At 59.8% G+C, this 27,415-nt stretch overlaps 3 protein-coding genes across 8 annotated transcripts; 2 read left to right on the top strand and 1 right to left on the bottom strand.

Moving 5' to 3' along the window:
* Positions 1–413: 413 nt before the first annotated feature.
* On the bottom strand, positions 414–5,940 carry PMEL (premelanosome protein). The gene is made up of 11 exons (XM_062510847.1): positions 5,772–5,940; positions 5,526–5,672; positions 4,869–4,994; positions 4,178–4,339; positions 3,357–3,731; positions 2,767–2,966; positions 2,170–2,599; positions 2,003–2,087; positions 1,724–1,926; positions 1,332–1,419; positions 414–576 (listed from the first exon to the last, which is right to left on the bottom strand). Exons 1-11 carry the CDS (start codon positions 5,938–5,940, stop codon positions 414–416), a joined length of 2,148 nt encoding a protein of 715 aa, XP_062366831.1.
* Positions 5,941–9,498: 3,558 nt separating this feature from the next.
* CDK2 (cyclin dependent kinase 2) lies at positions 9,499–17,334 on the top strand. 4 transcript variants are annotated; one of them, XM_062511021.1, is made up of 7 exons: positions 9,499–9,633; positions 9,706–9,783; positions 10,608–10,728; positions 11,688–11,858; positions 12,750–12,851; positions 14,684–14,887; positions 16,987–17,334. In XM_062511021.1, exons 1-7 carry the CDS (start codon positions 9,518–9,520, stop codon positions 17,089–17,091), a joined length of 897 nt encoding a protein of 298 aa, XP_062367005.1. In that variant the 5' UTR covers positions 9,499–9,517; the 3' UTR covers positions 17,092–17,334. The 4 variants fall into 4 exon arrangements, with proteins under 4 accessions (XP_062367005.1, XP_062367008.1, XP_062367006.1 ...); XM_062511024.1 differs by lacking the exon at positions 11,688–11,858; XM_062511022.1 differs by lacking the exon at positions 12,750–12,851.
* Positions 17,335–17,528: 194 nt separating this feature from the next.
* Positions 17,529–25,449, top strand: RAB5B (RAB5B, member RAS oncogene family). 3 transcript variants are annotated; one of them, XM_062511018.1, is made up of 6 exons: positions 17,529–18,026; positions 19,227–19,464; positions 20,019–20,170; positions 22,054–22,176; positions 24,045–24,138; positions 24,962–25,449. In XM_062511018.1, the coding sequence occupies exons 1-6, from the start codon at positions 17,832–17,834 to the stop codon at positions 25,075–25,077; spliced, it is 918 nt and encodes a 305-aa protein (XP_062367002.1). In that variant the 5' UTR covers positions 17,529–17,831; the 3' UTR covers positions 25,078–25,449. The 3 variants fall into 3 exon arrangements, 2 of the variants coding, with proteins under 2 accessions (XP_062367002.1, XP_062367003.1); XM_062511019.1 differs by lacking the exon at positions 17,529–18,026 and adding an exon at positions 18,060–18,245 and having other exon boundaries at positions 24,962–25,093; XR_009934069.1 differs by lacking the exons at positions 24,045–24,138; positions 24,962–25,449 and adding an exon at positions 20,836–21,082 and having other exon boundaries at positions 22,054–22,100.
* The last annotated feature ends 1,966 nt before the right edge of the window (positions 25,450–27,415 follow it).

The following is a 27,415-nucleotide window of genomic DNA, read 5'->3' as shown; positions in this document are numbered from 1 at the left end:
CAGCCCAAAATCCCCCTCCAGAGCCCTTCAGATCCCCCCAACACTCCCCTAGAACCCCCCCAATTCCCCCCAGACCCCCCTTAAATCTTCCCAAAACTGCCCCAGGTCCCCTCTAAATCCCCCCAACCCCTCCCAGGACCCCCCGAAACCCACCCAGGACCCCCCAAACTCCCCCAACCACCGCCGCAGACCCCTCTAAATCCCCCCCAAACCCACCCAGGACCCTCCAAATCCCCCCAAAACACACACGGAGCCAGAGCCGCGGGCACATCTGAGCCTTTAATCTCGGTGCCACCGAGGCCACCACGCGTGTCCCCAACCCCCCCCCCCCCCCTCTGCTCCGGGGGGGAGGCTCTGGGGGCTCGGGACATGCCCGGGAGGGTTTTGGGGAGATGATTTTAGGGTGGGGGTCCCTAGACGGAGTGACCCCGGAGGAGGGGGCTGCTCTCGCCGCTCGGGGCCCCCCCCAGGGCACGCTGCAGCAACCGCCGCACGGTGACATTTGGGGACAGCCACCCCCGGGGCCGGGCGGGGGGCGTGGGGGGCGCTGGGGACAGCGCTGTGTACTTGACTCGTCTGGGGGGGAAAGGGGGGGACATGGGGTGGGGACACGGTGTCACCTCCCCCCTCCGTGGGGTGTCCCCAACCCCACAGTGTCACCTCCAACCCAGGGTGTCACCTCCACCTCATAGGGAGTGTCCCCAACTCCACAGTGTCACCTCAACCCCACAGTGTCACCTCCAACCCAGGGTGTCACCTCCACCTCATAGGGAGTGTCCCCAACTCCACAGTGTCACCTCAACCCCACAGTGTCACCTCCAACCCAGGGTGTCACCTCCACCTCATAGGGAGTGTCCCCAACTCCACAGTGTCACCTCAACCCCACAGTGTCACCTCCAACCCAGGGTGTCACCTCCACCTCATAGGGAGTGTCCCCAACTCCACAGTGTCACCTCAACCCCACAGTGTCACCTCCACCCCATAGGCAGTGTCCCCAATCCCACAGTGTCACCCGATGCCGTAGGGAGTGTCCCTGATGTCCCCAACCCCATAGTGTCACCCCCCCACACCCCACAGTGTCACCTCCACCCCATAGGGAACGTCCCCTACCCTACAGTGTCACCCGACCCCATAGGGAGTGTCCCTGATGTCCCCAACCCCACGGGCTGTGTCCCCCCAGTGTCCCCTCGCCATCGGAACCCCTCACTCCATAATGTCCCCCAGTGCTCCCCAATGTCCCCTCATCCTCTGACCCCCCCCTCCCCACGGGCTGTGTCCCCCCAGTGTCCCCAGTGTCCCCAGTGTCCCCACTGTCCCCAGTGTCCCCTCACCTGTAGGTGTACGCGGCCGTGCCCAGGGCGGCCGCCACCAGCACGAGTCCCACGAACAGCGTGGTCCGGCCGGCGGCCGGAGCGGCCCCTGGGGACAGCGACAGCTCAGTCCCACCCGGGTGACCTTGGGGACATCTCCCTGGGACCTGTCACCCTGTCCCTGTCACCTCCGACAGGGCAGCGACAGCCCAGCCCCGCCCAGGGGACACCCGGGGACGTCCCCGGACCCTGTCGCTGTCCCTGTCACCTCCGACAGCTGGTGACAGCTCAATCCAACCCAGGGGACCTTGGGGACATCCCCGGACTCTGTCACCCCTGTGCCACCTCCGCCGGGGACAGGAACAACCCAGCCGCACTCCGGGCACCCCCAGGACCCTGTCCCCATGTCACACCTCCGACAGCCACGCGGGTGGTGGCCACGGCCAGCCCGTTGCCATTGGCCAGGGACACGTTGAGGCAGAAGAGCCCGGAGCGGTTGAAGTCCTGGCGCAGCACGAGCTCGCAGCCCGGCGACGGCGACACCGCCGAGCACGACTCCGCCTCCGCCGTGCGACACTCGGCGTCCGCCACGACCGTGCACACCTCCTCGGGCAACCTGCGGGCACGGCCGTCAGCGCCGGGGACACGTCCACCTCGTCCCCGTCGTTGTCGCCGTTGTCGCCGCCACTCACCCGCCCTCGCACGTCACCGTCAGCTCCACGCTGCTGCCGCCGCCCTCGGGCACCACCTGCACGATGGCCACGCTCTCGATGCCCTCTGCGGGGTGGCACGGAGGGGTCAGTGGGGTCGGGCACCCCCGGAGCCCCGGGAGTCCCCCGGGATCCCCCCCGGGACTCACGGACGATGTCCAGCTGCGTGGCGAAGGTGCCGTAGCGGTACAGGACACAGCCGGGCGAGTCCTCGGCCGGGGCCTGGCGCTTGACCAGGGCCAGCGGCTGGGCTGTGGCTCCGGCTGTGGCTCCGGCTGTGGCTCCGGCTGTGGCTCCGGCTGTGGCTCCGGCTGTGGAAGCAGCCAGGGACACGGCAGTGGCTCCCACGGTGGCTCCTATGGTGGCATCCACCGTGACACCGAGCGTGGCTGCAGCAGTGGCATCGATGGCAGATCCGGCTGTGGCTGATCCGGCTGTGGCTGATCCGGCTGTGGATGATCCAGCTGTGGCTGATCCGGCTGTGGCTGATCCAGCTGTGGCTAATCCAGCGGTGGCTCCAGCTGTGACATCACCCGCGCCTCCGTCTGTCGCCACATCTGCAGGGACACACGGGAAACGCTGGGCAAGGACAAGGGGACACCGAGCCCTTGGGGACACCCCCGGCGAGTCCCTCACCCCCTCCCGGGCCAGCACCCACCTGCAGCCGCTGTCCCTTGCACGGGGGCCGCGGTGACCGAGGTGTCCCCGGGCGCGGTGGCGACAGCGGGGGACACGGAGGAGGCGACAGCCGCGGTGCTGGCAGCGAGGGCGGGGTCGGTGGCGGAGGGGACCGAGAGTTCGGTGACAGCGGGGACAGAGGGGTCGATGGCGGCGGTGACAGAGGGATCGGTGACAACGGGGACAGAGGGCTCGGTGACAGCGGGATCCGAGGGTTCCACCGCCGACCCCCCCGTGGGCTCCGCGGGCTCCCCGGAGGCTGCGGGGGCTGCGGGAAAAGTGGGGTTGGGGTCACCCCCGAGACTCCCCGGGAGCCCCCAGAGCCCGGGTTGGTGTCACCTCTGGTATGGGACCCCCCTGGCCCCCCCCAGCTGCAGTGTCGGGGGTGCTCTTTGTCCCCTTAGGTGACACTGGGGGGACACACCACGGCTTGGGGGGATCTGGGGGCTCTGTGGGGTGGGGGGCGACACTGGGGACACTCGGTCTGGGGTGGGGGGACACTGGGGCAGAGGGACACGGGGGCCACGCCCTAGGGGGTGGGGGGGACACTGGGGACACACTCTATGGGGTGGAGTGACTCTGGGGAGTTGGGGACACTGGGGGACACACCCCATGGAGCAGCGGGGACACCGGGACCACACCCAGCACCCTCCCTTACCCGTGCTGGCCACCGGCACCGTGCTCTGCGCCTCGGCGGGGGTGGTGGCCGCGGGCTGGGTGCCCGTGGGACCCGCGGAGGGGGAGGGCGCGGTTGTGGGGCCGCAGGGGCTGAGGGGGATGGCGGCCTGGAGCACCAGGCGGGCCGAGAAGGTGCCGGTGTCCAGGTAGGTGTGGGTGACAGTGGCACTGCGGGAGATGAGGGTCCCGCTCTGGTCGCCGAAGTCCCACGAGTAGGACACGTCGGCGTCGCGCAGGTATCGGCTCGGGTCGTGCAGCCGCACCGTGAACGCCACCGCGCGGTTCCGCACGAAGCGCCCGTCGCTTGTCACCGCGTCCTGCAGCTGCGACACGTCCACGGCGAACGGGACCTGGTCTGCGGGGACATGGTGGGGACTCGGGTGAGGGCAGGGGGACAGCGGTTGGGACAGGAACTGGGCTGGCTGGAACCTGGAGCGTCGGTACGGGGTGGTACCTGCACCCAGTGTCACCTACAGCCGGTGTCACCTACAGGCAGTGTCACACGCACCCACTGTCACCTTCAGCGCCAGCACTCGCTGTCACCTGCACTCTGTCACCTGCACTCTGTCACCTGCAGCACCAACACCCAGAGCCACCTGCACCCACGACCCATCACCCACAACCCACACCCCATGCTTCCCACCTCATCTCCCACCCTGCGCCCCCTGTCTCCCGGTGCCCCCATTTCCGGTGCCCCCCATTTCCCGGTGCCCCCATTTCCCGGTGCCCCCCATTTCCCGGTGCCCCCCATTTCCCCGTGCCCCCCATTTCCCGGTGCCCCCCATTTCCCAGTGCTCCCACCGGTGATGCTGAACTGGGTGCTGGCGTGGCCGATGGGGATGAACTTCTGGCGGCCCCGGTAGTGGTACACGACCACCTCCATGGTGTAGGAGCCCAGGGGCACCCCGGCCGTGCCCACCGTGAGCTGCGATGCCGCCCCGTCCACCACCTGCCAGTAGCGCCCTGGGGACAGCAGGGACAGTGCCACCATGGCAGGGTCAGTGACAGTGCCACCATGGCGGGGTCAGTGACAGTGCCACCACGGTGGGGTCAGTGACAGTGCCACCATGGTGGGGTCAGCGACAGTGCCACCACGGTGGGGTCAGTGATAGTGCCACCATGGCAGGGTCAGTGACAGTGCCACCACGGCGGGGACAGTGTCACTGCGGTGGGGTCGCCACGGCAGGATCAGTGTCATGGTCAGTGCCACCATGGTGGGGTCAGTGCCACCACGGGGACACCCTGTCCACCACCGGCCAGTAGTGCCCTGGGGACAGTGGGAACTGTGCCACCACAGTGGGGACAGTGCCACCCTGGCCATGCAGACCCTGAGCCTGTCCACCACCTGCCAGTAGCACTCTGGGGACAGCAGGGACAGTGCCACTATGGCAGGGTCAATGCCACCATGGCACGGTCAGTGCCACCACAGCAGGGTCAGTGCCACCTCAGGGACACCCCGGCCCATTTTGGGGTAAATCGGTGCCATCCTCACCCCATGTCCACCAGACGTAGACGAACTTGCCCCGCTTGCCCCTGGGCATGGGCTGTCCGTCGGGAAAGGCTCCCGTGGCATCCGGCTGCTCTGGGAACACCGGGTCCCCTTGTGCCACCCGCGTGCCTGTGGGGACACCCAGGGTGAGGGGACAGCGGGGACAACACGGGGACACTGGGGTGGGGGTGAGGGGGACACTGGGGTGGAGATGAGGGGGGTGAAAGGGACACTGGGGACACCACGGGGACACCATGGTGACACCCGGGGCGAGGGGACAGCGGGGACAACACAGGGACGCTGGCGTGGGGGTCAGGGGAACACTGGGGACACGGTGGGGACACACGGGGTGAGGGTCAGGGATGGTTTTGAGATGGTTTTTGGGGGGGTTGGGGTGGTTTCAGGGGTTTTGGGTGGTTTAGGGGGTTTTGGGTTAATTTTGGGTTGGTTTGGGTTGGTTTTGGGGGAATTTTGGGGTGATTTCAGGGAAGTTTTGGGGTGGTTTTGTGGGATTTTGGGGTCGTTTTGGGGTGGTTTGGGTTGGTTTTGGGATGGTTTTGGGGTGGTTTGTGGTGGTTTAGGGGTGGTTTCAGGCTGGTTTTGGGGTGGTTTCAGGCTGGTTTTGGGGTGGTTTCAGGCTGGTTTTGGGAACTCGCTGACCATTGACGGTGCAGTTCTGGCCCCACACCACGCGGCCATCGGGCAGCACGGTCTGGTTGCCCGGGAAGCGCAGGGCGATGGAGAACGTGGCCTGGGCACCCGTCATGGTGGGAGCATCATTGCTGATATCGAAGGTGACATCACCGCCTGCTCGGGGACACGATGGGGGCGCTCAGCGACACGGCAGGACCCCGCTGGTGGCACGGCCGTGCTCGGGTGGCACAGCCACGCCCGGGTGGCACCCACCTCTCCAGCAGTCGCGGGTGCCCTCGCGCCAGGGCAGGTAGAGCCCCGAGTCCCAGGTGCGGAACGGCGCCGGCCGCCCGCTCCACGCCGGGCTCCGGCCACGGCTCCGGTCAGAGGCTCCTACGAGGGGCGAGGGACACCCGAGTTCAGGGGGTGAAGGGTCCCACATGTCCCCCGTGTCCCTCGGTTTAGGGGTTTGTCGTGTCCCCCCATGTCCCCTGTGCTCAGGGGACTGTCAGATGCCCCAAGTCCCCCGTGTCCCCCACTCCCAGGGCACTGCCACATCCCCCATGCCCCCCGTGATGTCCCCCCACTCTCAGGTTCCTGTCACATCTCCCTTGTCCCCCACGTTCCCCACGTACCCCACCCTTAGGACACTGCCACATCCCCCATGTCCCCCCAACTCTCAGGGCACTGCCGGGTTCATCGTGTCCCCCATGTCCTCACTGTCCCCCACTCTCAGGACATCGCCAGGTCTCCCATGTCCCCAGCACGCAGGGGTCTGTGAGGTCCCCTGTGTCCCCCGTTCTCAGGAGTTTGTCACATCCCCCATGTCCCCTACTCTTAGGGTCCCCCTTGTCCCCATTGTCCCCAACTTTCAGGGCACTGCCAGGTCCCCTCACGTCCCCCTCCTCACATGGGGCTGAAGGGTCCCCTCCGTGTCCCCCACTCTCAAATCCTTGCCAGGTCCCCGATGTCCCCCCACGTTCAAGGGTCCCCGCATGTCCCCCATGCTCAGGGGGATGAAGGGTCCCCCATGTCCCCAACTCCCAGGACACTGCCACGTCCCCCATGTCCCCAACTCTCGGGGGCCTGTGAGGTCCCCCCATCCCCAATGTCCCCCTACCCTCACACAGGACCGAAGTGTCCTCCCGTATCCCCCTCTACCGGGGTCCACCAGCCTCCCACCCACCACCCCCACCCCGGGGAGTGTCCAGCCGGGTCCTCCCCATCGTGGGGACCTTGGGGGGACCCTGGGGGGGGACCCGGGGGCCGCGTGACGGAGCTCGGGCCAAGCCACGCGCGGGGCAAAGCCATCACATGGCGCCCCAAAGCTCTTTCATGTGATGCTCAGCTGAGCCAGCCCCAGGCCCGGATGGGACGGGATGGGCACCCCCCGTGTCCCCCCACTCGAGGGGGCTTCCAGGCCACCCCAGTTTCGGGGGGCTGTGAAGTGCCTTCATGTCCCCCATTTTTAGGGTTCTGTAAGGTCCCCCCATGTCTCCTCATTGTCGGGGTGCAAAGGGTCCCCCCATGTCCCTGTCACTCTCAGGACACTGCCAGGTCCCCTCCTGTCCCCTCACTCCCAAAACCCCCATGTGCCCCCCATTTCCAGGGGTCTGTCAGGTCCTCCCTGTCCCTGTCACCCTCAGCACACCCCGTGTCCCCCCACTCCCACGGGGGGAGTCCCCCATGTCCCCCTTTCTAAGGGTCCCGAGGGTCACCCCATGTCCCCTCACTGTCCCCCATGTCCCCCACTCTCAGGGCACTGCCAGCTCCCCCCTGTCCCCTCAATGTCCCCCCTTCTCAGGGGGCTGCCACTTCCCCCACACTCAAAAACCTTGGTCCCCCCTCTTGGTGAGGAAAATGGGGCCGCGTGTCCCCCCCATCTCCAGCGGGATGGCGACCCCCACATCCTGCCCCACACCTGGAGTCCCCCGCACCCCCCAGCCAAGCACGGGGACCCCACAACCATCCCTAAGGAAGATTTTTGGGGTACGACCCAACTCCGAGAAGGATTTGGCTTTGACGAGAGGCTCTGCACCCCAAAACCCCCAAAGGACGATGCCCTAGGCTACCCCCGCACCCCCCAAAAAAACCCACTTACGCCGCTGAGCCTCAGCCAGGAGCAGGAGTGTCCCCAAAACCGCGATGGCCCCGAACCCCCTCATGGTCCCTGTGCTGTCTCCCCCCACGATCGGGCACCGCCGGGGTAGAGGCGCAGGGGACGGGGACAGTGACAGAAAAAGGGGCTCTCATTTGCATGGCCCCACCCCCAAAAAAGGGGGGCGAGAGAGCCGCACCCCCCCCCCCTCATTCCCACGTGGGGCCACCCCCACGGTCACACGGTCCGGGCCTGCCCGGGGGAGGGGGTGAGGTGAGGGGGGATACCGGGACCCCCAACCCGCAGTTCGCGGTGGGGGTTTTGGGGGGCTGCCTCCCCTGATCCCGGCATGTGGAGACCCCAGGGATGTGGATTTGGGGACCCCCCCGCCGTGGGGGGGGTGGTGGTCGGGGGGGACACACTCGTGGGGGGACACCGGGGTCGCGAAATGGAGCGGGGGGGGTGGGGGGGGGTCACAATCCTGCACATCGGGGCGGGGGGGACCCCGGTTTGACACTCAAGGGGATCCCCGATCCCACCGACACCGGGGGATCCCCGGTGGGACACTCATGGGGGGACCCCGGTCCTGGTGGGTGACACGAGGGGACCCCGACGGCACGGGGGGACCCCGATCCCTGTGGGTGACACGGGGGGACCCCGATGGCAGGGAGGGACCCCCAATGACACTGGGGGACCTCGGTGACTCGGGGGTCCCCGATCCCTGTGGGTGACACAGGAGGACCCCCAGTGGCACGGGGGGACCCCGATACTGGTGGGTGACACGAGGGGACCCCCAATGACACGGGGAGACCCCGATGATACAGGGGGACCCCGATCCCTGTGGGTGACACGGGGGCACCCCGGTCTTTCCTGCTCTGGGCATTTTCGTGTCCGCTCGTGCGGGCCCGAGCCCATGGGGGCCACGTGTGCCGAGAGCCCCGTGACCCCCATGTGCCCCCCGGGGCTGCTCCCCGTGACCCCCGTGTGTCCGGTTGTGGTCCGGCCGCAGCCCGCGCTGCGGTCCCGGTGTCCGGTCCAGCCACTGGCCGAGCACTCTGGCCAGAGCGTGACCGACCCCATCCCATCCTTATCCCTGATCCCGATCCCTGTCCCTATTCCAATCCCCGGTCCCGGTTCCGCTCCCTGGTCTCAATCCCCGGTCACGGTTCCGATCCCAATTCCAATCCGCGGTCCCTGTCCCCAAAATCCTGATCCCACTCCACGGACCCGGTCTCTGTCTCTGTCCCTGTCCCCAGTGCCCCAATTCCAATTCCCGTTCCTGGTAGTGTCGCTATCTCTTTAAGGGATCTCCCGCGTGTGATGACGTCACGCCGCGCTCAGCCAATGGGCGGAAGCATTGGGGGCGTGGCCGGCGGAAAGGCGGGAAGCGGCGCGGGCGGGGCCGCCGCGGCTTTGGCGCGCTCGGGGGGGACGCGGCGGCCGCGTTCGGGACCCCCAGGGACCCCCCGGGGACCCCCAGAACCCCCCCCCGGGACACCCCGACCCTCCCCGGAACACCCCCGGCCCCGGGACACCCCCCCCGCCCCACCGGACACAGCCCCGCTTCCCCACCCCCACCCCGGATATCCCCCCCAGGGACCCCCGGGGACACGGCGGGGACACCCAGAACCCCCCCCAGGGGACACCCCCAATCCCAGCACACCCCCGTGCCACCACCGGGGACACCCCCCGGAGCCCCTCCCCCAGCCCGGATATCCCTCTTTGAGACCACCCCCCACCTCCGGGACCACCCCCTACCCCTGGGGACACCCCCGGGGACATTCCCCCACCCCGTACCCCAGAGCCACCCCCTGTCCCCATTCCCGGTGTTCCCTCCCGGTGTCACCTCCCGTGTCCGTCCCCCCCCCCCCCCCCCCCCATCCTCGGGGTCCCCCCCGGTGTCGCCCCCCGTGTCCCCCTCATGGAGAACTTCCAGAAGGTGGAGAAGATCGGCGAGGGCACCTACGGGGTGGTGTACAAGGCCCGCAACAAGGTGACAGGAGAGGTGGTGGCACTCAAGAAGATCCGCCTGGACACGTGAGTGGGGGTCCCGGGGGTGGCGGGGGTCTCCGGGGGGTCCCGGGACTCACCCCCCTATTGTCACCGCAGAGAGACCGAGGGTGTCCCCAGCACGGCCATCAGGGAGATCTCCCTGCTCAAGGAGCTCAACCACCCCAACATCGTCAAGTGAGTCTGGGGGGGGGGTCCTGGGGGGCTTTGGGAGGTCCTGAAGGGTTTGCAGGGGGAGATGTCACCAAGGAGGGGTCCCAGAAATGTCTTGGGAGGGCTTTGGGGGGTCCTGGGGGGCTTTGGGGTGAGATATCACCAAGGAGGGCTCCCAGAAGTGTCCTGGGGGGCTTTGGGGGGTCCTGAAGGGCTGTAGGGTGAAATGTCACCGGGGGGGGGGGGTCCCAGGAGTGTCCTGGGGGGTCTTGGGGGCTTTGGGAGACCCCAGGATGTGCTGTGGTCATGCCAGACCCTGTGGTCACCTGGGGACACTGTGATGTGCCCATGGCCGTGAGACCCCCCCCCAGGGCTGTGGTGTCCCCATGTCCCTGTCCCCATGTTCCTGTGTCCCAGGCTGTGTCCCTGTCCCTGTGTCCCAGTCCCTGTCCCCATGTCCCTGTGTCCCTGTCCCTGTGTCCCTGTCCCTGTGTCCCAGTCCCTGTCCCCATGTCCCTGTGTCCCTGTCCCTGTGTCCCTGTCCTTGTGTCGCTGTCCCTGTGTCCCAGGCTGTGTCCCTGTTCCCATGTCCTTGTGTCCCAGTCCCTGTGTCCCTGTCCCCGTGTCCCCATGTCCCTGTGTCCCAGGCTGTGTCCCTGTGTCCCTGTCCCTGTGTCCCAGTCCCTGTGTCCCTGTCCCCATGTCCCTGTGTCCCAGGCTGTGTCCCTGTGTCCCAGTCCCTGTGTCCCAGGCTGTGTCCCTGTCCCTGTGTCCCTGTCCCTGTGTCCCAGGCTGTGTCCCTGTCCCCATGTCCTTGTGTCCCAGTCCCTGTCCCCATGTCCCCCCAGGCTCCTGGATGTCATCCACACGGAGAACAAGCTGTACCTGGTGTTCGAGTTCCTACACCAGGACCTCAAGAAGTTCATGGACTCCTCATCCCTCAGCGGGATCGCGCTGCCCCTCATCAAGGTGACCCCGGGGTGGGGGGGGGGGACATGGGGGGGCCCTAAACCCCCAGAGGGGAAATGCGGAGGGCCCTAAATCCCTCTGGGGGCCACTGGGGTGGGGCATAAACCCCATTAGAGTGTGTTCAGGGGGAACCCTAAACCCTTCTGCAGGGACACTGGGGTATCCAGGGGAACCCTAAACCCTCCTGGAAGGACACTGGGGTATCCAGGGGAACCCTAAACCCTTCTGCAGGGACACTGGGGTATCCAGGGGGACCCTGAACCCTTCTGCAGGGACACTGGGGTATCCAGGGGAACCCTAAACCCTCCTGGAAGGACACTGGGGTATCCAGGGGAACCCTAAACCCTTCTGCAGGGACACTGGGGTGTCCAGGGGAACCCTAAACCCTCCTGGAAGGACACTGGGGTATCCAGGGGAACCCTAAACCCTTCTGCAGGGACACTGAGGTGTCCAGGGGAACCCTAAACCCTCCTGGAAGGACACTGGGGTATCCAGGGGGACCCTGAACCCTCCTGGGTGACTCTGGGGTCCCTCTGGGCACAACTTGGAGGGGTTTAGGGACTCTCTGTGTGACCCAAATGTCACTCTAGGGGTTTAGGGGGGCTCTGGGCACCTCCTGGGGACCCCAGTGTCACCCTAGGGAGGGGTTAGGGACACTCTGGGGACCCCAATGTCACCCTAGGGAGGGGTAAGGGACACTCTGGGGACCCCAGTGTCACCCTAGGGAGGGGTTAGGGACACTCTGGGGACCCCAGTGTCACCCTAGGGAGGGGTTAGGGACACCTTGGTGACCCCAGTGTCACCCTGAACCCCTCGGGGACACCCTGACCCCAATGTCCCCAGAGTTCCCTGTTCCAGCTGCTGCAGGGCCTGGCGTCCTGCCACGTGACCCCAAACCCACCCTGGGGGTCACTCAGGGGTGTGTCAGGGGGTGACCCCGATGTCCCCAATGTCCCCAGAGTTACCTGTTCCAGCTGCTGCAGGGCCTGGCGTTCTGCCACGCTCACCGAGTGCTGCACCGTGACCTCAAACCCCAAAACCTGCTCATCAACGCCGAGGGCTCCATCAAACTGGCAGATTTTGGGCTGGCCCGGGCATTTGGGGTGCCCGTCAGGACCTACACGCACGAGGTCTGGGGTTTGGGGGTGGATTTGGGGGGTTTTGGCTGGGATTTGGGGAGTTTGGAAGGGTTTTTTGGGGGGATTTAGGGGGCTCAGAGCTCCTTTAGGGACCCTGTGTGAACCTACATGCACAAGGTGTGGGGTTTTGGGGGGATTTGGCAGAGGTTTGGCAGGAGTCTGGGGGGATTTGGGATGTTTTGGCAGGGATTTAGGGGGTTTCGGGGGGATTTAGGGGGCTCAGAACCCCATGGAGTTCCTGTGTGAACCTACATGCACAAGGTGTGGGGTTGGGGGTGGTTGGGGGATTTTGGGGAGCCCTTCAGGGTCCCTGTGTGAACCTAAAGCCACGAGGGGAGGTTTGGTGTGAATTTGGGGGGATTTGGGGTCCCCGTGTGCACCTACACACATGGGGTGGGGTTTGGGGAGGGATTTGGGGTCCCTGGGGGGGGTCCCAGAATCCCCCAGGGTGACACTGGGGTCCCTTTGGGGTTCCCCTGTGGTACCTCGGGGTGTCCTGTCACCGATGATGTCCCCAATGTCCCCTCTGGTGACAGGTGGTGACACTGTGGTACCTCGGGGTGTCCTGTCACCGATGATGTCCCCAATGTCCCCTCTGGTGACAGGTGGTGACACTGTGGTACCTCGGGGTGTCCTGTCACCGATGATGTCCCCAATGTCCCCTCTGGTGACAGGTGGTGACACTGTGGTACCTCGGGGTGTCCTGTCACCGATGATGTCCCCAATGTCCCCTCTGGTGACAGGTGGTGACACTGTGGGTACCTCGGGGTGTCCTGTCACCGATGATGTCCCCAATGTCCCCTCTGGTGACAGGTGGTGACACTGTGGTACCTCGGGGTGTCCTGTCACCGATGATGTCCCCAATGTCCCCTCTGGTGACAGGTGGTGACACTGTGGTACCGTGCCCCCGAGATCCTGCTGGGTTGCAAATATTACAGCACAGCTGTGGACATCTGGAGCCTGGGCTGCATCTTTGCCGAGATGGTGGGTGGCACTTGGGGACACTGGGGTGACACACAGGTCGCCATGGGCACCTCAGGGTGTTCCCAGGGTCCCTTTGCATGTGGCCAGGGTGTCCCCAAACCTCCTGGGGGTGACACTGGGGTCCCTCAGCCCACCCTGACCATCCCAGGGTGACACTGGGGACACCTGCATGACAAACAGGTTCCCAGGGTGACACATGGGGTCCCTTGGGGTTGTCCTGGCTGTCCCCAAACCCCTCTCAGGTGACACTGGGATCTCTTGGAGGTGACGCTGAGGTCCCCAACCCCCCCTCAGGTGACATCAGGGACCCCCAGGATGCCCAGATCCCTCTCAGGTGACATTGGGGTCCCTTGGGGTTGTCCTGGCTGTCCCCAAACCCCCCTCAGGTGACACTGGGATCTCTTGGGGGGTGACGCTGAGGTCCCCAAACCCCGCTCAGGTGACATTGGGGTCCTTTGGGGGTGTCCAGGGTGTCCCCACCCCCCCCAGGGGTGACCCTGCAGTGACGTCAGCGGCCGTGGGAACAAAGGGACTTTGTGGGGGCGTGGAGGGGGGGAGGGGACATCAGGTGACCCCCCCCCCCACGTCACCCGAGGTGACCACAACATCCGGGGGGGGTCACGAGGGGCTCACGGGGTGAGGGAGGGGACAAACCCCGGAAAAGGTCCTGGGGGGAGGGGACAGGATGGGACTGGGGACCCTGGGGTGACCCCTGACCCGCCCAGGGTGGCTTTGGGGACCCCAGGGTGACTCTTGAGCCCCCCCCCAGTGACCCCAGTGTCCCTTGGGGGTGTCCAGGATGTCCCCAACCTCCATGAGTGGCTTTGGGGTCCCCCAGGATGTGCCCAGGGGGTTTCAGGTGTCACTTGGGGGTGTCCCCATCCTCCCCAGTGTCCCCAAACCCCCCTGGGGGTGTCCCCTGACCCCCATGTCCCCCCAGACCACTCACAGGGCTCACATCAATCCCTGGGTCCCCTGGGGGTGTCCCCTGGCTCTGTCCCCTGGGGGTGTCCCCAGTGTCCCTGTCATGTCCCCCATGTCCCTGTGCTGTCCCCAATGTCCCTGTGATGTCCCCAGTGTCCCCAGTGAATGTCCCTGTGTTCCCTGTCATGTCCCCCATGTCCCTCTGTCCCCAATGTCCCTGTGATGTCCCCAGTGTCTGCATCCCCAATGTCCTCCATCCCCAATGTCCCTGTGTTCCCTGTCATGTCCCCAATGTCCCTGTGTCCCCAATGTCCCTGTCATGTCCCCAATGTCCCTGTGATGTCCCTGTGATGTCCCCATGTCCCTGTGCTGTCCCCATGTCCCTGCGATGTCCCCAATGTCCCTGTTCTGTCCCCATGTCCCTGTGCTGTCCCCATGTCCCTGTGTCCCCAATGTCCCTGTTCTGTCCCAATGTCCCTGTTCTGTCCCCATGTCCCTGTGCTGTCCCCATGTCCCTGTGCTGTCCCAATGTCCCTTTGCTGTCCCCAGTGTCCCTGTGTCCCCAATGTCCCTGTGCTGTCCCCATGTCCCTGTTCTGTCCCCATGTCCCTGTGTCCCCCATGTCCCTGTTCTGTCCCCATGTCCCTGTGTCCCCCATGTCCCTGTTCTGTCCCCAGTGTCCCTGTTCTGTCCCCAATGTCCCTGTTCTGTCCCCCATGTCCCTGTGCTGTCCCCATGTCCCTGTTCTGTCCCCATGTCCCTGTTCTGTCCCCATGTCCCTGTTGTGTCCCCATGTCCCTGTTCTGTCCCCATGTCCCTGTGCTGTCCCCATGTCCCTGTGCTGTCCCAATGTCCCTGTGCTGTCCCCATGTCCCTGTTCTGTCCCAATGTCCCTGCGCTGTCCCCAGATCACGCGCCGTGCCCTGTTCCCTGGTGACTCGGAGATCGATCAGCTTTTCCGCATTTTCCGCACTCTGGGCACTCCGGACGAGGCCGCCTGGCCGGGGGTGTCGGCTCTGCCCGACTACAAGGCCACCTTCCCCCGCTGGGCCCGCCAGGACCTGGCCAAGGTCCTGCCCCCGCTGGACGACGAGGGACGCAAGCTCCTGGCGGTGAGGGGACACCCAGGCCTCATTTTTCCCTGATTTTTCCCGATTTTCCCCACTTTTTTCTCACTTATTCCCGATTTTTCCCCGTTTTTCCTGACTTTTCCCACGTTTGTCCTCATTTTTCTCCACTTTTTTCCTCATCTTCCCTACTTTTTTCCTTATTTTTCCCCATTTTGCCCGATTTTTTCCATTTTTCCCGATTTTTTCCATTTTTCCCGATTTTTTCCATTTTTCCTGATTTTCCCATTATTCCTGATTTTTCCCACCTTTTTCCCGATTTTTCCCACCTTTTTCCCGATTTTTTCCATTTTTCCCGATTTTTTCCATTTTTCCCGATTTTTTCCATTTTTCCTGATTTTTCCCACCTTTTTCCCGATTTTTCCCATTTTTCCCGATTTTTCCCACCTTTTTCCCGATTTTTCCCACCTTTTCCCGATTTTTCCCACTTTTTTCCTTCTCTTCCCTACTTTTTTTCCCCATTTTTTCCATTTTTCCCGATTTTTTCCATTTTTCCTGATTTTTCCCACCTTTTTCCCGATTTTTCCCACCTTTTTCCCGATTTTTCCCACCTTTTTCCTGATTTTCCCACTTTTTTCCTTATTTTTCTCCACTTTTTTCCTCATCTTCCCTACTTTTTTCCTTACTTTTCCCCATTTTGCCCGATTTTTTCCATTTTTCCCGATTTTCCCCATTTTTCCCAATTTTTCCCACCTTTTTCCCGATTTTTCCCACCTTTTCCCCCATTTTTCCCACTTTTACCCATTTTTCCCACTTTTTTCCTGATTTTTCCCATTTTTTTCCTCGATTTTCCCTCTTTTTTCCCGATTTTTCCCACTTTTCTCCTGATTTTTCCTTTTTTTACCTTATTTTTCCCACCCTTTTCCCCATTTTTCCCACATTTTTCCTGATTTTTCCCTTTTTTCCTAATTTTTCCCACTTTTTTTCTCGATTTTTCCCACTTTTCTCCCAATTTTTCCATTTTTTTCCCTGATTTTTCCCCCATTTTTCCCACTTTTCCCCATTTCCCCCACATTTTTCCTGATTTTTCCCACTTTTTTCTCTATTTTCCCAGTTTTTTCCCGATTTTTCCATTTTTTCCCCCCATTTTTCCCACTTTTCCCCATTTTCCCACTTTTCCCTATTTTCCCATTTTTTTCCTTAATTTTCCCCATTTTTCCCACTTCTTTCCCACTTTTTTCCCACTTCTTTCCTGATTTTCCCCACCTTTTCCTCATTTCCCCACCTTTCCCTGATTTTTCCCACTTTTTCCTCCTTTTCCCCCATTTTTCCCACCTTTTCCCCCATTTTTCCCACCTTTTCCCCCATATTTCCCATTTTTTCCCTGTTTCTCACACCCTTTTCCCTGCTTTTTCCCCCCATCTTTCACAACTTTTTTCCCTGTAATTCCCACTTTTCCCCCCATTTTTCACACCTTTCCCCCCCATATTTCTTCCCTCTTTTTCCCCACCTTTTTCCCCAACTTTTTCCCTGTTTTTCCCCATTTCCCCCCCCTTTTTTCTCTTTTACTTTTCCCCCTTTTTCCCCATTCCCCCCAGTTTTCCCATTTATCCCCTTTTCCCCTCTTTTTATCCTTTTCCCACCTTTGTCCCCTTTTTTCCTCTTTTCTTCCCCTTCCCTCCTTTTTTTTCCCATTTTTTCCCATTTTTTCCCATTTTTTCCATTTTTTCCCTTTTTTCCCCATTTTTTCCCTTTTCCCATTTTTTTCCCCATTTTTTCCCTCATTTTTCCCCATTTTTTCCCTTTTTTCCCCATTTTTTCCCCATTTTCCCCCGTTTTTTCCCCCCATTTTTCCCATTTTTTTCCCTTTTTTTCCCCATTTTTCCCCTTTTTCCCCCCCATTTTTCCCCATTTTCCCCCGTTTTTTTCCCCTCATTTTTTCCCACTTTTCCCTTTTTTTCCCATTTTCCCCTTTTTTTCCCCCCATTTTTTCCCATTTTTTTCCCTTTTTCCCCCCATTTTCCCCCTTTTTTCCCCCCCATTTTTTTCCCTTTTTTTTCCCCCCATTTTTTTCCATTTTGTTCCCATTTTTTTCTTTTTCCCATTTTTCCTTTTTCCTATTTTCCAATTTTTTTTCTCCCCAGCAAATGCTGCACTACGACCCCAACAAGCGAATCTCGGCCAAGGCCGCCCTGGGCCACCCCTTCTTCCGCGATGTCACCAGAGCTGTCCCCCACCTGCGCCTCTGACCCCAAAAACGACCCCAAAATAACCCTAAATGGCCCCAAAATCACCTGAGGATCCCCAAAATATCCCCAGGGGGGTTCCCAAGGCCATCCCCATCCCGGATTTGTGGCACTTACAGGCTGTCCCCTCCTCCCCCCTCCCCCAATGCCACCTCCTTTTGTCCCCCCCTCTTGTCCCCTCGCGGTTTTTGGAGCCAAATTTTTTTGTAATTTCCACGAAAATTTGTAATAAAATTTCCTATGTGATTTTTTTTTTTTTTTTTTTTTTAAGGGTGGGGGGAGGGGGGGGGTGTCAGGGTGTCGTTGTCACCTCTGGGTCTGGCTGTCACCTCCCCCTCCAATCCTAAGAGCCCCCCAAAATGTCCCCAAATGTCCCCAACCCCCCCCCCAAGTGACCCCAACCCCAGGACACGCCCCCTGACCCAAAAGCCACGCCCGCCTCGCCATCGGAGCCCTCTGATTGGTCCGCCTTGGTCCCGCCCCCAGCGGAAGCGTTCCCGGCGTTCCCCGCTGTCAATCACAAGCAGTGCCTCCACTGATTGGGCGATGCCTCATCTCCCGCCTTCCCATTGGTTGATGCAGCCTAGAGGCTCCGCCCCCTTGTGTCACCTTATTTGTTGGCCGTCCCGCCCTCCCGCTCGTTTCCGCTTTCCATTGGTAGCTCGCTGCGTCACTCACTCCAAATCCCGACTCATTACCGCCTTCCCATTGGCCACACTCTTTCTTCCTTCCTATTGGTCGCCATGCTGTCAGTCATCGTTTTACCGCCGCCTATTGGAGGAACTGCGCGGGGCGGTGCCTTTCTCACTTCCCATTGGCGCAGCGCGAAGGCAGGCTCTGCGCCGATTGGTCGAAGCTCCGCTTATTCCCGCCCCCTCCGTGAGGGCTTTGCGGAGCCGCTGTTTGTGCGCTCGGGGCCGCGCCGGGAGGCCCCGGAGGTACCGGGGGAAGGGGGGACCCGGAGGGACCGGGAACGCTCCGGGGGCGGCCCCGAGAGCAACCGGGAGCGACCGCGCTGCTCCGGGCCCTGGGTGCTGAGGGCGGGACCCTCCCGGTTGGGGTTTTGGGGAGGGGGCTTGAGGCCTGAGGGGGCCGAGGCCGCCTCATCTCGGGATGTTTCGGGCTGGGATTTCCCGAAGGGGTCGCGGCTTGGCCAGGTTGGAGTTGTGGGGAGCGGCACTGCTTCGTTGTGAGGGGTTCCCCCATTTTGGGGGGAGTTTTTGTCCCCCTCCTCATTATTGGGGTGTTTATCCACCCTCGTTCCTGTTTTGGGAATGTTGTCCTCGCTGTTTTGGGGGTGTTTTCCCATCCCACTCCCCATTTTTGGGGTTTCCCCCCTTGTTTTGGCGGTGTTTTCTACCCTCGTTCCTATTTTGGGAATGTTTTCCTTGCTGTTTTGCAGGTTTTTCCCTTTTCCATTCTGGGGGTGTTTCTCCCTCTCATTATGGCTGGTCCCTGGGATTTGGGATTCCCTCAGAATTTGGGCTCCACCAAGATTTGGGATTCTCCAGAACTGAGACTCCCCCAGAACTGGGGCTGCCCCATAATTTGGGATCCCCCTGATCTGACACTGCACTAGAATTTGGGATTCCCTGGAATTTGGGATCCCCCCAGATCCAATCTCTGCCCAGAACTGAGGCTCCCTTTCAATTTGGGATCCCGTGGGCAGCCAGGTTGGCCCATCCCAGGGGCTGATCTCAGTGATTGATCCCATCCCAGAGAGTTGATCCCAACTGAGTGATCTCATCTCAAGGGCTGATCCCAGTGCGGTGTTCCCACCCCGTTCCATCCCAGTGCGGTGTTCCCACCCCATCCCAGTGCGGTGTTCCCACCCCATCCCAGTGCGGTGTTCCCACCCCGTTCCATCCCAGTGCGGTGTTCCCACCCCGTCCCATCCCAGTGCGGTGTTCCCACCCCATCCCAGTGCGGTGTTCCCACCCCGTTCCATCCCAGTGCAGTGTTCCCACCCCATCCCAGTGCAGTGTTCCCACCCCGTTCCATCCCAGTGCGGTGTTCCCACCCCATCCCAGTGCGTTGTTCCCACCCCGTTCCATCCCAGTGCGGTATTCCCACCCCATCCCAGTGTGATGATCCCACCCCAGTGGTCGATCCCAGCAGACCCCGTGTTGTCCCCACAGGATCACGGCAGGAGCCCATCCCAGCCCGTCCCAGTCCATCCCAGTCCGTCCCAGCTGTGCGGTGGCTCCGGGGCCATGGCCACCCGCGGGGCCCAGCGGCCCAATGGGCACTCGCAGCCCAGTAAGATCTGCCAGTTCAAACTGGTGCTGCTGGGAGAGTCGGCCGTGGGCAAGTCCAGCCTGGTGCTGCGCTTCGTCAAGGGCCAGTTCCACGAGTACCAGGAGAGCACCATCGGTGGTGAGCTGGGATCCAGGGATCCCACAGGGGTCTGGGGGCTCCTAAAGGGGTCTGGGGAACCCTACAGGGGTCTGCGGCTGTCCTGGGTGGGATTTGGGGTGCAGGGAGGGCTTTCTGGAAGGGATTGGGACACCCTGAGGTGTCCCTGGAAGGGTTTGGTGACACTCAGAGGTGTCTCTGGCTGGGTTGGTGACACTCAGAGGTGTCCCTGGCTGGGATGGTGACACTCAGGTGTCTCTGGCTGGGTTGGTGGCACTCAGAGGTGTCTCTGGCTGGGTTGGTGACACTCAGGTGTCCCTGGCTGTGTTGGTGGCACTCAGAGGTGTCTCTGGCTGGGTTGGTGACACTCAGGTGTCGTTGGCTGGGTTGGTGACACTCAGGTGTCCCTGGCTGGGTTGGTGGCACTCAGAGGTGTCTCTGGCTGGGTTGGTGACACTCAGGTGTCCCTGGCTGTGTTGGTGGCACTCAGAGGTGTCCCTGGCTGGGTTGGTGGCACTCAGAGGTGTCTCTGGCTGGGATGGTGACACTCTGGTGACACTTTCTGGTCCCCCCAGCGGCGTTCCTGACGCAGTCTGTGTGCCTGGATGACACCACAGTCAAGTTTGAGATCTGGGACACGGCGGGGCAGGAGCGCTACCACAGCCTGGCCCCCATGTACTACCGGGGGGCCCAGGCTGCCATTGTGGTCTATGACATCACCAACCAGGTTTGGGGGGTCCTGAGGGGGTTTTTTGGGGGGGATTTGGGAGCTCTGGGCAGTTTTAAGTGGGGTCCTGAGGGGTTTGGGGGGAGTTCTGAGTGGGCCCAGGGGGTCTAAGGGAGCTCAGGGCATTCCCAGGGGGTTCTGAGGAGTCTCGGGGGACTCTGAGGGGTCTTGGGGGAGGTACTGAAAGGTTTGGGGGGTGGGATTTCGGGGTGTATTTGGGGTTTGGGGGGGGATTTGGGGGCGGATTTTGGGTTCTGGGAGGTTTGGGGGGGGGTCTCAGGCGGTCCAACTGGGGAACCCAAGCTGCCATGGTGGTCTATGACATCACCAACCAGGTTTTGGGGGGATGTGAGGGGGATTTGGGAGCTCTGGGGGGTATTTGGGGGGTGAATTTGGTGTTTTGGGGGGGGGATTTGGGGGGCGGATTTGGGGTTCTGAGGGGTTTTGGGGGGGTCTCAGGGGGTCCTACCAGGGGTCTCAGGCCACCATTGTGGTCTATGACACCACCAACGGGGTTTGGGGCAGGTTTGGGGGCCTCAGGGGGTTCTGAGGGGTCCCAGGACATTTAAGGAGGGGTTTTTCAGGGGTCTCAGAGTATTTGGGGAGGGGTCTCAAAGCTCTCAGGGGATTTAGGGAGGGGTCTCAGGGTGCAGTCCCCTCCCCAGGAGACGTTTGCCCGAGCCTGGGGCTGGGTGAAGGAGCTGCAGGAAGGGACTGGGGCTCTCAGGTTTTTTGAGGAGGGTTCTCAAGGGATTTGGGGAGGGGTCTCAGGGATCTCAGGGGATTTGAGGAGGGGTCTCAGGGTGCAGTCCCCTCCCAGGAGATGTTTGCCTGTGCCCAGGGCTGGGTGAAGGAGCTGCAGGAGGATCAGAGCATTACAGGATTTTTGAGAAGGGGTCTCCGGGTTCTCAGGTGATTTGGGGATGGGTCTCAGGGATCTCAGGGGATTTGAGGAGGGGTCTCAGGGATCTCAGGGGATTTGAGGAGGGGTCTCAGGGTGCAGTCCCCTCCCCAGGAGATGTTTGCCCGAGCCTGGGGCTGGGTGAAGGAGCTGCAGGAGGATCAGAGCATTACAGGATTTTTGAGAAGGGATCTCAGAGTATTTGAGGATGGGTCTCAGGGATCTCAGGGGATTTGGGGAAGGGTTTCAGGGATCTCAGGAGATTTGAGGAGGGGTCTCAGGGATCTCAGGAGATTTGAGGAGGGGTCTCAGGGATCTCAGGGGATTTGAGGAGGGGTCTCAGGGATCTCAGGGGATTTGAGGATGGGTCTCAGGGATCTCAGGGGATTTGGGGAGGGGTCTCAGGGATCTCAGGGGATTTGGGGAAGGGTCTCAGGGATCTCAGGAGATTTGGGGAAGGGTCTCTGGGATCTCAGGAGATTTGGGCAGGGGTCTCAGGGTGCAGTCCCCTCCCCAGGAGATGTTTGCCCAAGCCTGGGGCTGGGTGAAGGAACTGCAGGAGGATCAGGGAGGGTCTGGAGCTCTCAGCATTTTTGAGGAGGGGTCTCAGGGGTCTCAGGGGATTTGGGGAGGGGTCTCAGGGGATTTGAGGAGGGGTCTCAGGGATCTCGGGTGATTTGAGGAGGGGTCTCAGGGATCTCAGGGGATTTGAGGAGGTGTCTCAGGGGTCTCAGGGGATTTGGGGAGGGGTCTCAGGGATCTCAGGAGATTTGAGGAGGGGTCTCAGGGATCTCAGGAGATTTGAGGAGGGGTCTCAGGGATCTCAGGGGATTTGAGGAGGGGTCTCAGGGATCTCAGGGGATTTGAGGAGGGGTCTCAGGGATCTCAGGAGATTTGAGGAGGGGTCTCAGGGGATTTGAGGAGGGGTCTCAGGGATCTCAGGGGGTTTGAGGAGGGGTCTCAGGGTGCAGTCCCCTCCCAGGAGACGTTTGCCCGAGCCCGGGGCTGGGTGAAGGAGCTGCAGCGCCAGGCCAGCCCCAGCATCGTCATCGCCCTGGCCGGCAACAAGGCTGACCTGGCCAGCAAGAGGATGGTGGAGTACGAGGTGAGGCCACCTGGGGGATTCTGGCAATTCTGGGAGCTTTTGCACAATTCCTAGGATTTCATTTATTTATTTATTTATTTATTTAATTTCTGTGATTTATTTCAGAATTTCTGTGATTTTTTTTTTGTGGGGGGGGGGGAATTTCTGGGGATTTTTTTAGGAATTTCCGCGATTTTTTTCTTGAATTTCTGGGATTTTTTTTTTTAATTTCTGGCAATAATTTTTTGGAATTTCTGGGATTTTTTTTTTTTTAATTTCTGGGTTTTGTTTTTGGAATTTCTGGGATTTTTTGGGGGGGGAATTTCTGGAATTTTTTGGGGGAATTTCTGGGGATTTTTTTAGGAATTTCCGCGATTTTTCTTGAATTTCTGGGATTTTTTTTTTTTTTTTTTTTTTTTTTTTTTTGGGAATTTATAGGGATTTTCTGGGGGTTTCTTGGAATTTCTGTGATTTTTTTTTTTTTTCGTAAGTTCTGGGATTTTTTGGGGGATTTCTGTGATTTTTTTGGGGGGGGAATTTCTGGGATTTTGGGGGGAATTTACAGGTTTTTTTTTATGGAATTTCTAGGATGTTTTTTGGAATTTCTGGGATTTTTTTTTTAATTTCTGGCAATAATTTTTTGGAATTTCTGGGATTTTTTTTTTTTAATTTCTGGGTTTTGTTTTTGGAATTTCTGGGATTTTTTGGGGGGGAATTTTTGGAATTTTTTGGGGGAATTTCTGGAATTTTTTGGGGGGAATTTCTGGGGATTTTTTTAGGAATTTCCGCGATTTTTTGTTGAATTTCTGGGATTTTTTTTTTTTTTTTTTTTTTTGTAAGTTCTGGGATTTTTTGGGGAATTTCTGTGATTTTTTGGGGGGGGAATTTCTGGGATTTTGGGGGGAATTTACAGGGGTTTTTTATGGAATTTCTAGGATGTTTTTTGGAATTTCTGGGATTTTTTTTTTTAATTTCTGGCAATATTTTTTGGAATTTCTGGGATTTTTTTGGGGGGGAATTTCTGGAATTTTTTGGGGGAATTTCTGGGATTTTTTGGGGGAATTTCTGAGTTTTTTTTTTTTTTAATTTCTGGGATTTTTTTTTTTTTAATTTCTGGGATTTTTTTTTTAAATTTCTGGGATTTGTTTTTGGAATTTCTGGGATTTTTGGGGGGAATTTCTGACTTTTTTTGATTTCTTGGATTTTTTTTTTTTTTTTTTTTAGTTTCTAGGAATTTTGGGTCAATTTTTCGGGTTATTTTGGGGGTGTTTTTGTGGGGTTTTTGGTCACTTTTCTGAGAGTTTCTGGGGGTGTTTTTTGGGGGAGTTTTGTCACTTTTTGGGGAGTTTCTGGGGTATTTTGGGGTGTTTTTGGTCACTTTCTGGGGAGTTTCTGGGGGTGTTTTTGGGGTGATTTTGGGGTGTTTTTGGTCACTTTCTGGGGAGTTTCTGGGGGTGTTTTTGGGGTGTTTTTGGTCACTTTCTGGGGAGTTTCTGGGGGTGTTTTTGGGGTGATTTTGGGGTGTTTTTGGTCACTTTCTGGGGAGTTTCTGGGGGTGTTTTTGGGGTGATTTTGGGGTGTTTTTGGTCACTTTCTGGGGAGTTTCTGGGGGTGTTTTTGGGGTGATTTTGGTCACTTTAGTTTCTGGGGGTGTTTTTGGGGTGTTTTTGGTCACTTTCTGGGGAGTTTCTGGGGGTGTTTTTGGGGTGATTTTGGGGTGTTTTTGGTCACTTTCTGGGGAGTTTCTGGGGGTGTTTTTAGGGTGTTTTTGGTCACTTTCTGGGGAGTTTCTGGGGGTGTTTTTGGGGTGATTTTGGGGTGTTTTTGGTCACTTTCTGGGGAGTTTCTGGGGGTGTTTTTGGGGTGATTTTGGTCACTCTGTGCTGCAGGAAGCCCAGGCCTACGCCGATGACAACAGCCTGCTGTTCATGGAGACCTCTGCCAAGACAGCCATGAATGTCAACGACCTGTTCCTGGCCATTGGTGAGGGCTGGGGGCTCTGGGGGGTTTTGGGGTTCTGTGGGGGGGGGCTCAAGGGGGGCTCTCAGGGGTTTTGGGGGTGATCAGAGGGGTCTGAGGGGGCTCAGGGGGTGTGTCAGGGGGCCCTGAGGGGACTCTGAGGGGTTTTGGGGGGGGGGGTGGGATTCAGGGGGTTCTGGAGGATCTCTGAGGGGTTTTGGGGGTTCTGGGGGGCTCAGGGGGGTCCTGAGGGGTTTTGGGGGTGTCTCAGGGGCGTCCTGAGGGGTTCTGTGGGGTCTCTTCCAGCCCCATCCAAGGATTCAGGGCTGGGGCCTCATTTCCAAACCAAATCGTTCAGGGTCATCCCAGACCATCTTAAATAACCCCAAATGATCCCCACATAACCCCAAACCATCCCAAATAACCCCAAATGATCCCCACATAACCCCAAACCATCCCAAATAACCCCAAATGATCCCCACATAAACTTAAACCATCCCAAATAACCCCAAACCATCCCAAAAAACCCTAAATGAACCCAAATAACCCCAAACCATCCCAAACAACCCCAAATGATCCCAAATAATCCCAAACAACCCTAAATGATCCCAAACCATCCCAAATAATCCCAAACCATCCCAAACAACCCCAAATGATCCCAAATAATCCCAAACAACCCTAAATGATCCCAAACCATCCCAAATAACCCCAAACCGTCCCAAACAACCCCAAATGATCCCAAACAACCCCAAATGATCCCAAACAACCCCAAACCATCCCAAATAACCCCAAATGACCCCGAACCATCCCAAATGACCCCAAACCACACCGATTTCTCCCGTTCCAGCCAAGAAGCTGCCAAAGACGGAGCCGCAGAGCACGAGCGGGGCCGGGGGCCGGGGCCGGGGCGTGGACCTGAGCGAGCAGAGCCCGCAGGGCCGGGGCCAGTGCTGCAGCAACTGAGGGATCCCAGGGGATCCTGGGGGATCACAGCCAGGATTGGTCCCAGATCCAGCCAGGATGGAACCCAAATCCAGCCAGGGTTGATCCCAGGACCACAATCAGTGCTGCAGCAACTGAGGGATCCCAAGGGATCCAGCCAGGATCCAACAAGATCGAGTTGGGATCCAGCCCAAATCCAGCCAGGATCAAGATGGTTTCAAGCCAGGATCCAACAGGATCAAGCTGGATCCAGCCCAAGTCCAGCTGGGATCAGGTTGAGGTCCAGCCCAAATCCAGCATCACCTGCAGGGCTGGGGCACATGCTGCAACAACTGAGGGATCCACCGGGATCCAGCCAAGATCCAGCCAGATTCCTGTCTCAGTCCCAGCCAGGATCCAGCCCAGACCCCAGGGCTCCATCCTGGCCCTGGGACTCTCCCCGAGCTCCTCTCCCTCCAATTTTTGAAGCTCCCCCTCAGCACCAGATCCCTCCTGGATCTTCCAGATCCTGCCTGGATCCATCAGATCCTTCCTGGATCCACCAGGCCTCACTTGGCTCTACCAGATCCCACCTGGATCCTCCAGACTTCACCCAGATACTCCAGGATCCTCCAGATCTCCCACAGATACTCCAGACTCCACCTGGATCCTCCAGATCCCTTCTGGCTCCACCTTATTCCTTTTGGATTCACCAGATCTCACACAGATCCTCCAGACCCCTCCTGGATCCTCCAGATTCCACCTGGACCCTCCAGATCTCACAGATACTCCAGACTCCACCAGGATCCACCAGATCCCTCCTGGATCCTCCAGATCCCTTTCCCAGATCCCGACCCCTGTCCTGAGGCAGCAGGGCCAGCTCGGCCAGGACTGGACTCCTGAGGATCCCCGGACTGTCCGTCTGTCCCCATGGGATCCCCGGGGCCTCAGATGCTCGGATCCCCCCTGGATCCACCCTGGATCCCCCCAGGATCCCAGAGACCCCTGGGATGGATTTCCCAGGGGCCCGGCACCGATTTCTGCAGAATTTTCGTTGTTCCCGCCCGTTTTTGCCCGTTCCTGTTGGGGACAGGAGCTGCAGTGTCCCGGTGTCCTCACCCAGTGGCCTCAGCTGGGGGATCCCAAGTGCCTGGGGACGTTTGGGGACACTGAGGGGGCCCTGCCCCAGGATCTGGGGTGGCCCCTGTGGGTGGTGTCCCCTGAGTGACGTCAGCTGTGGGGATGTCCCCAGTGATCCTGGCCATGGTCACTGCTCAGGTGACATCCGCAGGTGGTCCCGGTGGTAGCCACGATGTCCCCAGGTGATCCTGGCCTCCAGTGATGATCCCAGCTGGTCCCAGCCATGATGGCCACAATGTCCCCCAGGTGATCTTGGCCACCACTGATGTCCCCCAGCTGGTCTCAGTGGTGGCCTTGATGTCCCAGGTGATCCCAGTGGTGGCCACCATGTCCCCAAGGTGATCCTGGCCACCAGTGACATCCCCCAGGTGATCCCAGTGGTGGCCTCAGTGTCCCCTGGTGATTGCAGTGGTGGCCACGATGTCCCACAGGTGATCCCAGCCATGGCCACCCCTCAGGTGCCACCCCCGGTCCCCTCCCAGTGCCCCCAGTTTGTCCTTGTCCCCATCCTGGGGCCATCCCAGTTTGCACTTTATGGTCAAATGTCCCCTTGGTCCTGTCCTCGTGTCCCCAGAGAGGGGACAGTGAGGGGACAGCAGTGCCACCCCCCGTGCCCTTTGTCCTTCTCCCTTCTGGACCCTCGCTGTCCCCACCCTGTCCAGGGGACACCCGGGGGGTGCTGCCACCCCAGGGGGGATACCCCAAAGTGGCGACACCCCAAAATTTGGGACACCCCGAATTTGGGGACACCCGGAATTGTCCCCCCAGGCGCAGGGTGGGGTGGCAGTTGTGGGGTGGAGGGACCCGGTCCCGTATGAAGCCCCTGGGGACACTTAAGGGACACCTCGGGGACATTCCCAGGGACACCTCGGGGACATTCCCGGTGCTCCAGACCCTCTGGAATTGGTGACATCGATGTCCCCAAAATGGTGCCCCCTCCCCCCCCCCCCATGTCCCAGCCCTGGACCAATCGGGGACTGCAGCTCCTGTCGCTCTTATTTCTTTTTTCTTTACTTTTTCTTTTTTTCTGGCTTTTTTTTTTTCTCGTTTATTTTATTCGATTCTATTTTAATTTTATTTTGTTTTTTTTTTTCTTTGCTTTGGGAAGCTCCTCCCTCGCGGTGAAATAACAATCGTGGTAACCACAACCTCGGGTCGCTGATTTACCCATGTATTTAATGTAAAGTAAAAAAAAAACGAACAAGGACAAAAAACAAGGAAAAAAAAATCCCCCCAAAAA

The sequence above is a fragment of the Cinclus cinclus genome, chromosome 30, assembly GCF_963662255.1.
Source record: "Cinclus cinclus chromosome 30, bCinCin1.1, whole genome shotgun sequence".
In the NCBI taxonomy this organism is placed as follows: domain Eukaryota; kingdom Metazoa; phylum Chordata; class Aves; order Passeriformes; family Cinclidae; genus Cinclus; species Cinclus cinclus.
Note: the sequence above shows the minus strand (reverse complement) of the source record. Positions and strands in the feature narration are given on the sequence as shown.

Coding starts and splice junctions, on each gene's coding strand:
- CDK2 (XM_062511021.1), top strand. CDS start 9,518: ATGGAGAACTTCCAGAAGGTGGAGAAGATCGGCGAGGGCACCTACGGG. Junction 10,729..11,687: donor TCGCGCTGCCCCTCATCAAG/GTGACCCCGGGG, acceptor CAATGTCCCCAG/AGTTACCTGTTCCAGCTGCT. Junction 12,852..14,683: donor GCTGCATCTTTGCCGAGATG/GTGGGTGGCACT, acceptor CGCTGTCCCCAG/ATCACGCGCCGTGCCCTGTT.
- RAB5B (XM_062511018.1), top strand. CDS start 17,832: ATGCTGTCAGTCATCGTTTTACCGCCGCCTATTGGAGGAACTGCGCGG. Junction 18,027..19,226: donor CGCGCCGGGAGGCCCCGGAG/GTACCGGGGGAA, acceptor TTGTCCCCACAG/GATCACGGCAGGAGCCCATC. Junction 22,177..24,044: donor AGAGGATGGTGGAGTACGAG/GTGAGGCCACCT, acceptor TCTGTGCTGCAG/GAAGCCCAGGCCTACGCCGA.
- PMEL (XM_062510847.1), bottom strand. CDS start 5,940: ATGTGGGACCCTTCACCCCCTGAACTCGGGTGTCCCTCGCCCCTCGTA. Junction 5,673..5,771: donor CACCCGCGACTGCTGGAGAG/GTGGGTGCCACC, acceptor GTCCCCGAGCAG/GCGGTGATGTCACCTTCGAT. Junction 3,732..4,177: donor CACCCAGTTCAGCATCACCG/GTGGGAGCACTG, acceptor ATGTCCCCGCAG/ACCAGGTCCCGTTCGCCGTG.